The 11,813-nt window shown below is 45.7% G+C and overlaps 1 protein-coding gene across 1 annotated transcript in view; it reads left to right on the top strand.

Moving 5' to 3' along the window:
- Positions 1–11,813, top strand: part of EPC2 (enhancer of polycomb homolog 2) — a 53,276-nt gene that overhangs the window by 18,576 nt on the left and 22,887 nt on the right. Inside the window, exon 2 of the mRNA XM_018566779.1 lies at positions 9,620–9,779. Within this exon, the coding sequence (XP_018422281.1) occupies positions 9,620–9,779 (160 nt within the window). The remainder of the gene's footprint in view (positions 1–9,619; positions 9,780–11,813) is intronic.

Genomic DNA, 11,813 nt, shown 5'->3' with positions numbered 1-11,813 from the left:
AAGGAGCCAAGGCTAGATTTCCTCTTCCGATACACTGTTCTCCATAGTGATGTCAATACTAAAAACAAATATAAGGGCATTGATGCGACCGGTCCCCCCAGCACATACAGAGCTGGCTGCAATGACTGGTCTTGTATTGTGATTTTGCAGCTTTTAGTTTCTTTTGGTTATAAAATGGTGATGACTAGATACATCAACTTTGAGTGCCATCCTGTGGCGTTATAACTGCTATATTAAGCCAGGCTTCAGCTTGTTTTGAGTATGTAGTAGCCAAAAAGTGCCCACGGTAAGGTAAAACGCTGAATTTATGGCACCATGTGATGTTATCAAGTTCCTTTAATAAGGGCCGATTCACACCAGATGCGTCGGGGCTGCGCTGGCTGTTGTTTCCAATGCAAGGTGAGGCAATTTGCCAATCATGGACCGGATCGGTTCTCACCACTGTATTGCAATGGGAATGTGGTGGTTTAAAGTATGTCATGTAGTTTTTTCAGCACAGCAGGATAAGATGCAGTACAACTGCCTTGCACACCACTGTGCCCATAGGACTGTATGAAATGTGACTTGTGACGTTTCAATAAAGTTCTGCCAAAAAAAAAATTAAAACCACCGTGAGATGTGCCAGGATTGGCGCATTGGCCCTGTCGGGCAACACACAGTGGTTAGTGTGAATTGGCCCTTTTCTCTTCAATCCAATCACTGTGTCCCCAAGGAGCCACCCTGGTACAGACTGAACCCTTGTGTTGTGGAAATGTTATTATATGGAATTACGGTATGTGGACATTTTATTCTAGGATGTGTGTGTTTTAGGTATTGTCATCTGTCTCCCTGTGTCGGATTAAACAGAGGAACGCTCTAGCAGAGGGTACTTGGGTTGAATCGGGACCAGCGGTAAAACCGTCAGTGTGAAAGCCTTCTCACGGGCTTGGAGACAAGTTTGCAGTGTGTGGAGGCGTTTGGCGGTTTGTGAGTACTAAGTGCACTGCGCTGGGCTCCTTGCCTTCAATCGTATGTACACATTAGCGAAGTCCGTATAACGAGATGCGCATTATACCTCTATTGCGGACTGCGCTATCCCTTTTGGATACATATCTGCTTTTATAAGAAGACATTGATAATCTGCCTTGTCCGTATAGTCGTACTGTATATAGATAACCGCATTAGCAATGTCTTCTCAGTCTCAAACCTATAAGAACAAGTAGAATGATCTTACTAGATACTGGTCACTCTGAATAGGGTCCATGCTGACGATGATGGGCAACAACATGGCTGTTCGGCCATGTTGGTGTATTCCCCTTTTCCTTTTGATATGTACCTGTACTTTTTGGGCTGACTGGCTGAGGTGGTAAAGCCGTCTCCCACTGGGAGTCGTCCTTTGACCTTAATAAATGAAGGAGCTGGGGGTATGCTCTGCCCTTTTCTACACTGACTCCACAATGAAAACATGACCTGTGTCCTGACTCTACATGACTCTACAGTGGTACCTCCGGTCCATGCACAAAAGAGCGTAATACAACTGTGCTTTTATGCACGGGGCAAATTCTTTGTGTTTGACATATTGTGGTGCACTTTAGTGCGGCATGAATTTGTGCGTTTAACCAAGCGAATTTCCATAACACTTGTCACCCGGCTGTCAAACGCCAGAACCTCAGTGGGCAGTCAAGGCGGCGGCATTTAATGCGGCATTTGGGGGAAAGGAACTTGCTGAGAATTTTAAAACCCGGCAGATACTCTATAACCTGCCCCTCACACAATCCAAAATATAAAAAAGAAAATGTTTTGATTGGAGATGGGCTTTATAGCTGAGTTAGACACTGTAATTAACATGATTTATATTTTATGGGGTAAAGAAAAGGATCTGTGTACTAGTGTAAGTAATTGAATTCGACTTTGTGTTTTACTGTATAGGAGGATAACCAGCAGCTGATGCAGACTGGGATAGGGAGATGCAGCACCAGGTGTGCTGCGGCTTTTGTTGACAGGTAACGTACTGACAGGAGGAGAGAGCAGAGTAAGGAGAGGAATGGGCTAATTGGTGTAATGCTGATACTTCACTGCCCAATCACAGGCAGGGACATCTGAGGTGACAGAAGTCATGTCACCACCCTGGCTGTGCTATGTGGCAGGGTATGCACATCTCAGGACTGGATTAAAGAAGTTGAAAAACTTCTCCCATATAAATATGGCAACTTACTGTTTGCTTAGAGTTCAGCTTTAGAACTCTGCTCCTTAACCTCTTGCCGTCCGCCCGTAGTAAAAAAACGGATGGACGGCACTGCAGCATCTGCGGGTTGCCGTCTCCAGACGGCAATTTTTTTCTGCTCGCGCGCGCCCCCTAGCGGGCACGCACGGGCAGAAAAGACCCGTCCAATGCGAACACCCGGTACCGGGTGTTTCACATATAGGCGATCAGCGGGTCCATAGCCCGCCGATCGCCTATATGTGCTCGTTCGCGGCAAGCCCATTCCCCCCGCCCCCCGCGCACGGTCGGCGCTTCCGTCGCAGCGCTGAATACTGAAAAATGGCCTGGATGGGAAGGGGGTTTAACACCGCGGATGTCAACTGGTTAAAGCAGAACTATGGGGTCAGTGGTTTTCCCCATTGTTCTCCTAAGGGTCACGGGAGGACATATACTAGCCTCCTCCCGTGACCCGAAGCTCAGTATATAGCGAGCTACAGCTTGGGTTATACTGAGAGCGCCGCAGCCGGGACGGATCCCGACATTGAGATCCACCCAGCTGCCTGAGTGACAGCTGGCTCTGCCTATCTAGAGGCAAAGCCAGCTGTACCCGCCCCCTCCTCCTATTGAGCCGACCTGTGACAGTTTCATTGTCACTCCAACTCAAACTTTCCTTTTTAAGTCGCCCATCTATTTCAACCTGCGGGCTGAACCAAGAAAAGAGAACGCATTCCTCCATCAATGCTTACAAGAGATGATTGAGGAATCTCCCGCTGTTTCCTTTGTATTGTGAGTGCGTCCGTCCGCCGCTGTCAGAATACCTGAGCAGAGCTGGCAGCTCATTGGCACACGCTCCTTCGATCGGCTGATCGAGGGATGCCAGTCGGAAACATGCCGGCAGCGTCGCCCACGCATCGAATTTCGGCCGGTTCATCAGGTTTGAAGCGCGTATACCGGACTTAACCTAGACCTTACCTGTGTCTCCGTGCTGAGGGGTCGGGAATAATTTTGTTTTGCTGGTTTCTATGAGTTCCGTGGCTGTTTGAGAGGTCGTTCACACGGCATGATGGCTGCACCATTCCCAACTAAAGCTTCTATTTATAATTTGTTTTCTATTCAGAACAACATCTGATAATCTCTGTTTTTATAAAGGGTTTCCGTGAATTCTCTGCTAGTTTTCTTATTACGTAGAGTGAGATTTGCTTTGAGTAGCACTGTCAGAAGAAAACAAGTGTGTGGCGGTGCAATTTGGATGGCAAGAGACTGTTGGGGATGGAGTCCTGGCATTGTATACGGCTTGTTTGACTATTGAGGTTCATTATTCTCCATTGATGAAGTAATGAGCCTAAAAACACGCTGGAACAGGATGGAGGTCTGGTCTGTCCACTCATATATTGTCTGTCAGTCCTAAGGTGGCCATACACTTTACAACCCTGTCTTGTGAGGGTTGTAAAGTAATTTAAAAAACGTACGATCTGCCCATCTTGGACAGGCAGATCGTACTTGCGATCATCGCAAGCCCGTCCCCCTTAGCGGCGGGTGTTTCCGATGACTGCAATGAGGGGCGGGCTTCCGATGACTGCAAACGGGCAGCGTGTGCGTGCGCGCGCACACCAGCCCGTTTGGCAGTTGTCGAGCAAGCAGGCCACTAACTCGCCCAGAATCGTACGATTCCCGACGGGTTTTCCAGCCTGCTTGTTCAACGGAAGACGTGCGACCGTACAGTAGAAACGGTCGCACACCTTCCATACACTTTGCGATTATCGTGCGATCGCGGGATTTCCCGCGATTCTCGTACGATAAACGTGCAGTGTATGGGCACCTTTTAGACTACAAAATCCCATATGCTATATAGACTGAATGTGGTGTGATATCAGATCTTCACCAAATGATTGTATTGACGGCAGGTTCACACCATTTTCCGGACCAGATTTGGTGTGAACCTGCCCGCAGTTCTAGTGCATTCCAAACCAGACAAAATGAGACCAGCAGTATTTTTCTGGTCTGGAATGGACTGCGCTGGTGTGAACAAAGGCCAGAAATAGCATAGGGATACATTAGGATGCATTTTGGGTCTGGAAACAATCTGGTCTGAAGATGGTGTGAATGGGCCCTTAGTTGTTTGGTTCATTGGAGATTCTGTGCACTGAAGATCGAGAACACGTTCAAGTCTCCCTTGTAAGGTCTTGTTTAAATGTTCTGATCGAGTACTAGAGTTGCTTCCTTTCAGCCATTAGAATAGATATCCCATAGAAGTCTGATCGGTGAATGTCGGGAAAATCTCTAGAACACTTTGCCAAATCAGCCCGAGTATTTCAGTATCTCGCACCACTGAGCTTCGACAAGCTTGAAATGAGTGTACGCCGTTTGGATCCTGAATCCCATTCGCAAGTTGTAAATATATGCATAGCTTTTCTGTTTTGGCTAGCTGGATTAAAGAGGGTACATTTTTTACAATTAACCCTTGCATGGTGCTACCCCTGCACTGCAAGGCTTAAGGCCCCATTCACACCTGACCGTTTTGTAGTGCGTCCTACGCTCGACGAACGCGCTACAAAACGGTCAAAAAAATAAATAGCATTGTAGTCAATGCCCTCGTTCCCACCTAGGCGTATTTCCGCCCGTCCCTAACGCCCTACAAAACGGCCCACGCCTGAAAAGGTCCCGGGACTACTTTGGGCCGTTTTGTAGGGCGTTTTCCATTTGGATTCAGCCAAGTAGCCTTTGGAATCGCGCGACGGTCGCGCGACTTTTTTACTGCGAATCGCGGTAAAAAAAACGCGTGACGGTCGCGCGACAGACGCGCATATTACAATACGCCTAGGTGTGAATGGGGCCTAAAGGGTTGTTAAGCCCTCGCATGTTTTTGCATAGATCTACGGCTAGGCAAGCAGTAGATATATGAAAAAGCGTAAAGAAAAACAACTTTTCAAACAGGTTTAAACTTACCTGTGTCTCCGCTGCGCGCTCCCGTCCGCACATCTGAAGAGTCTCAGGCAGCCGCAAGGGAACTTGGGACGGGCGCACGCATGACGGAAGGTAAGTCTATGGAGCAGGACTCGGACTCCATGAGAGGAGGACTGGGGTGTCAGCGCTGGATTGGAGACCCGCACCAGCGCTGGAGGGACAGCTAAAAACTACACAAAAGAAGATGATCGGATTAAGAGACATCATTTAAGGTAAGTCCTGACACTAACATTGGAGGGGGGGGAGGGATTATCCTTTAATGTCACTTTAAGTGCTCATTTTGGTCTAGGGAAGAAAATAAAGTCGCACGATCCTCTGTGCCAGCTTGCTGTTAGACCGGCCCATGCAGCCTCCCTCCCCCACCCTTGCAGTGATTCTAAGGTCCCTGAGTAATTACGTTCTATACACTGTATAGGATGTGGGGACACTGAGGTACATACAATTGCTTCAGCGGAAGAAGAGACCAGGGAGGTAAGAGGGAGCGCTTTCACAGCTACCTATTCACACTTGTCCGTATTGACCATGTATTTTGCTGCAGTAAAATGCTTTTCAAATGGAGTAATCCTATTCTGTCCTATGCAGCTGGTTCACATCTGATATGAGCCCGTTCACTCCTGCGCATGTATACGGCAACATAAAGGGAGCTGCTGTGTGAAATTCTCCGACCAAAGCTTTCTGCGCATGTAAGAAGGTCTACCCGAGTCTGCTGATTGCATCAAGATGAACACACACAGGATGGGAGCCTGCAGGCTTATATCCCTTGCTGCTGTTCCCTATAGTTTCCACTAACCCTATTATTTGTATTATTATTCAGGATTTTGTATAGCGCCAACAGTTTGTGCAGCGCTGTACAATGTTAATCTTCTGAATTCTGCTGAATCTGCAGTTGTGAAATTGCCTAGAAGTGTCTTCATGGATTCTGGCACTGCCATGTCTAAGCACACACATTGGTGCATGAGGGATAATGCAGGGGTGGTACAATTAATATGAAATCCAGGAGCCAATCAGCTCCATTGGCAACAACTACAGAAAACCTCGAAGGTTGGGCGCCAGCTGTCATTTTTAAGGAATATTGGCGACCTGGCTCCTGGGATTTGTCCAGTTATACCTGGCAGAGTCTTAATGAGGGGCTTCCCTCGCTCTGAAATGGTTAAAAACCAGATGATTCTGGGAGGACTGGATTATGTTCTAATGAAAGATTGAATTCAATTGGGTGAAATTTCTGGGTTTACCACATTTGCAGAGTTTCCTGGAAACGAGCGTGCTGTTAGTTGATATTTATTTGCCGCCTGGAATTGTCCTTTTCATTTGAATCCTCCTTCAGAGGAAGAGGCTTCGTCACGTCCCTGGCTCCGATCTTTGCAAACCTTTGTTTCTCCTCTGTGGTCGAGCAAAGTGATGTCTCCATCTACAAGGCAATCTAATGGCAGAATATTCCCTTCCCCGTGCAGTCTGAGAACAGATCCAATAACAGATGGATGCTTAATGTGTTGGAGACAAAAACAGTCATTTAGATTTCATTAAGTCATAAAAACTCCGTGTACATAATTTAAAGAGAAATTGTAAGAAGAAATGTTGCTGCCATTGGTGAGCGATTGTGGTGCTGAAATTGCTGGCTGCTCGGAGCTATCGGGGTGGGGGAGGGGAGCGGGGACGTGCCGTGCTTTAAGAGAAGATTATTTAAGTGGCTGCCAGACCCATGCGATGCGGCCCGCCATCACACTGCTTCCAGGGAATTGCTGGATATTTCACGTCAGATGCCGCTTGCTTTTTCACAGATAAAACGGGAAAGTGTTTAATTTTATATTGCTCTGTCAGTAATATGTATCCACATAATATCTGTGTGTGGAAGCCCTCCTCCGCTTCTCTGAATAGCTTGCAGCATGTTTTATAAGCAGACGGACGTTTCTATGTACGATGAGCAATGCATAGGCTGCTATCTTCTGAAAATGCTGCTTCTGACTTTAATGCTTTGAGACGCTGACTCAGGGCAAGCATGGGACCATAGTCAAAGCTAGGGATGCACCGATACCGTTTTTTTGGTAGCGAGTACTGATTTTTATATATATATAATTATCCGGCCTTCACACTGCGACGCAGCCTGGTTTCGTGACCCATCCAGTGACTGTAGCCAGCTGGGTGGAGTAATGTCAGCCTATCAGTGACTGTAGCCTTCTTGTTTGGCTAGGAAGCCTGATTTATGCTCCCTTGTGACACTCTGAGGCAGCCTTGGCTACCTGACCAATCGGAAAGCCTTGCAGTGTCGTGACCTGTCGCCCAGCTTCCTGAGTGGTCGGGGAGCCAGGCTGCCTCGCAGTTGAAGCCGGCTTCCTAGCCAATCGGGGAGGCGGCTCATGACCCACCACCCAGCTTTGTGATTGGCCCGGGAAGCCGGGTGCATGCTCCCTCGTGGCACTGCCGGTCAGAGAGAATCTTCCTCTGACCACAGTTCTTGTATTGGGGTAAGTATTGAAGCATTTTGGTGAGTACGAGTACTCGCCCAAATGCTCAGAATTGCCATCGGTGCATTCCTAGTCAAAACTAATCTGCATACTTGGGTCAGGTGCTCAGGACGTGTTGAAGCCTTTGGATCAGTATGACATCTAGAAAATGTAATGCTTTCCGAAGGAAATGTCAGCAAGGACTCCTCGCCTTCAAACTTTTCTCTCCTTGCTCTCCTCATGTAGATACAATTAAAGCTGACCTCAGGTGTACATATTTTATGTATACTTACATTGGTTCAGCTTGGCTCAATTTTATACCAGCTAGGGCCATGAGTATCCTGTTTGCCTAACTCAAGGAATCCCATTGTTTTTTTGGGGCGCTAGTTCACACCTGAGCGTTCTGTCGCTTGTAGAAAGACGCCTGTAGCATGAAACATGAGCTTCTTTAAATGCAGATTTTTGTCCCCTTAGACTAAAGTGGAAATGCCTTGGGGCTTGTTCACACCATATGCAGACCAGATCTGCATGATTTTCTGCAGTGCATTGTGTTTTTGACGCGTTCTGGGCCGCTTTTGTAAAAAAATTTAATATTTTTTTGCCTAAAATTAGATTTTAGTGCGTTCCAGGGTGTTTGCATGTGCTTTTGATGCGTTCCAGAGCAGAAACAATAGGGCTTGCTGCCGTTTTTTTTACATGATCTGGAACTGAACGCTGCGATGTGAACTAGAGCCCAAAATACCATTGGAATATATTGGACGCAGTTTTGATTCGTTCTGTAACTGCTCTGCACCTGCTTTGCGCTTGGTGTGAACTAGCCTTTAAAACACGCGTCACAAGCGATTTTAAGTGTTTTCGGGTATTTTTGCATTATGTCACCAATGCTACCGCTTTCCATTGGGCCAGATAAAAAAAAATTCTGAAGCTGACTGCCTCCCCCCCGTCTCAGGGATAGAAATACTTAGGTGAGGGACCCATAGAGGTCTGAGGATCTATTGCACAGACAAGCCCATTGCTCGCAAGACTTTCAGCACAGGATGTAAACAAACAGCAAAGACTTTGGGCGCTGGATTAGGGCAAGTATGCAACTGTGGAGGTAGGGCTAGGTTAGGCTCGTGAAGGGGAACAAAAGGGATAACTGCATTTTGTTTTAAAAGTGCATTTGTTTATTAACTCCTGCAAAGTAGCTCCCTAGCTAGCACTGTTTGGTGCTGTACACTCGGACTGTGCCGGCAATAGTCTAGCAATCAAAAGATTTTCATATAAAATGTGCCATGTGTGCATGTTTATGCAGCTGAAAGAGGAAGGGGAGGAGAACCAAATGATATCCCTGGTGCCAGCTTATATCGGAGGAAAATGGCAGCAGTCATCCGTAAAAATCCAACACGATCAATTATTTCTTCCCTAGAGTAGCTTCAGCTGAGGTTTATTTGGAGAGGTCAGGGATTACCTACAGGCATACGACCTTTATTTCTTATCTGACCATAACCAGCCAGATTAGGTGTGCACAGCTCATATCTGTAAGAAACCCAATGAAAAGCAGGGGCTGGGGTTTTTTTTTTTTTTTTTATAAACACTGGATTGAATTTTGTCCGTTTGCTGCTGAATCTGCTAAAATTTGATTTGTTGGTGGCCCTGCTGGCAATATCCGGCTCGGCAAAATTCTGGTTTTCAATTGACTTGTCATGGGAGCCGGGTGGTGAAATATCAGCCAATCAGTGACTGTAGCCAGCTGGGTGGAGTAATGTCAGCCTATCAGTGACTGTAGCCAGCTGGGTGGAGTAATGTCTGCCAATCAGTGACTGTAGCCAATCAGCTGCTTTCACTATTCAGGTATCTGTTAGCTGTGGGCACTGGCTGCCAGTATAGCATGGAGCGTGTCTGCAATGAATGCGAGTGCAATGACTCTTGAGGTGTTTGTCCAGCTTTACTTTTTACATAAATGGTTTGGGAGCGGGAAGCGGATTAATAATGTACTGCGATTTTTCTAATGGCTTGAATGGCACCTTGAACCTCTTAATTTCTTTTGCAGGAACACCATTTACAACGAGCTATCTCGGCACAACAGGTTTTTAGAGAAAAGAAAGAGAGCATGGTTATTCCCGTTCCTGAGGCCGAGAGCAACGTCCACTACTACAGTCGCCTGTACAAAGGAGAATTTAAACAGCCCAAGCAGTTCATTCACATTCAACGTAAGTTCATGCATTAAACCGCCGGCGTGTCGTCCTTGTCAGGATTCCAGTTATCACACAGGCCGCATCTGTTACTTCAACTGGACAAACCACCTGCTCTTCCGTACAGGAAGCCAACGTTCAATGCACTCGCTTAACATGCTCCAGTTTTTATTGCTTCTCTAGCCTGCCTTCTAAACGTTGGCCTTGGCATACTCCTGTTTCCCTAAAATATGTCATTTATCACCCGGACTACGATAGGTTGCCTAATGAATTCAAATAACCTTAAGATTTCCTGTTTTGGTTCCTGAATAGTTAGACACCAGTAGTAAGATGCTCTCTTGCGCTTCTGTTCATTGTTGGGTTATATTTTACAGAACCTCAAACTTTTTCCAATCTAAAGACCAAGTATAATATATTTTTGGTGAGCATGTTTGTTTGTTTGTTTGTTTGTTTTTTCCAAGTTCATTCAAGCTATTCTCGTGTATTTCAAGTAATTTGAAAGGTGACTTAAAGAGGAACTTTACCCAGATCTTTGAAATGACAACAAATACACCCTTAGGAATGTTTAGTAATGACAATCTACAAACAGATACTTCCCCAGATAATGCCCTTTTTTTTTTTTTCTTTGCATGTCTTATTTTATTTTGTTTCCTCCCAATTCTTCTCACAGTGGCTGTTTTTACTAAGGGCAGATTAATATATCTCCCTTTTACTTCCTGGATCTCTGGCACATGTGAGTAGGACATGTGACCATGCACATCATCTCAGGGGAGGACAATGCCTTTCCCTGAGATCTCGTGAGATTAGAGAGGAAATTTCCCAACAATGCTCTGCTGATGTAACCTTCCCAGGATGCAACGCTTGGGCACATTACATCACTAGTGCCCAAGAGGACCAGGAAGTGGAAAAAGCAATAATTGTAAGTAAAAGAAAAATGTTTTTTTTAAATAATCAATGTAAGATGATTTCATATCAGCATGCAGAACTACAAAAAAAGGGGGTAAAGGTCCACTTTAATCCACAGATTGGTGGTGTGAATGGGTGAAAGCTGAACTCTGGGAATAAAAACATTCACATATATTCCTCAAAGAGTATAAATCTGCTTTGTGCGCATCAAATGCATTTGAAATTGAGGTTTATTGATTTGGGAGTGTTCAGTAATTATCCTGTGGTGACATCTGTGTGCTGCACATACCCTTTATAGAGAGCAGAGCTGTGGGAGAGACTGAACACGTCCACCTGCTACAGACTGCCTGCAGAAAACTACTGAAGGGGACGGAGACAAGACCGGTCACCCTGCACAAGGAGAGGGGATCAGCAGTGACTGGTCTTTATTACAGGAGGGGGCAGAGACCAGACCAGTCACCCTGCACAAGGATAGGGAGCAGCAGTGACCGGTCTTTATTACAGGAAGCTCCTGCACAGGGTAAAATTTCATACTGTACTACTGCACAGATCATAAAGAAATGCACGAAGCTCACCAAGATTGAAGTAAAAATATACAGTGGCTTGGCATTTTTTCTATTTTGTTGCATTACCACTTGGAATTAAAATGGATTTTTTATTTGGATTACATGTAATGGACATATACAAAATAGTCCAAAATGGTAATATGAAATCAAGAAAATAACTTGTTTTAAAAATTCAAGAAAAAAAAACAAACGGAAAAGGGGCGCGTGCATATGTATGCTATGAAGCCCCTACACAGGATCTGGTGCAACCAATTACCTTCAGAAGTCACATAATTTGAAGTTAAAGACCACCTGTATGCAATCTAAGTGTCACATGATCTTCGTGTGTACACACTGTTCTAAAATGCTCCAGAGTCTGCAACACCACTGAGCAAGGAGCAACATAAAGACCAAGGAGCTCTCCAAACAGGTCAGGGACAAAGTTGAGAAGTACAGATCAGGATTGGGTTATTAAAAAGAAATAAAAAAATATCCAGAACTTTGTACATCCTATGGAGCACCATTAAATTTATTATTAACTGCCGCCGGGCCGGCCGTAGTAGAAAAACGGCCGGCCCGGAGCTCTCTAGATCTGAGCGGG

Source organism: Nanorana parkeri, unplaced genomic scaffold, assembly GCF_000935625.1.
Source record: "Nanorana parkeri isolate BGI_ZX_2015 unplaced genomic scaffold, ASM93562v1 scaffold974, whole genome shotgun sequence".
In the NCBI taxonomy this organism is placed as follows: Eukaryota; Metazoa; Chordata; class Amphibia; order Anura; family Dicroglossidae; genus Nanorana; species Nanorana parkeri.
The sequence above is the reverse complement of the archived record's forward strand: the minus strand, read 5'-3'. Positions and strand labels throughout refer to the sequence as shown.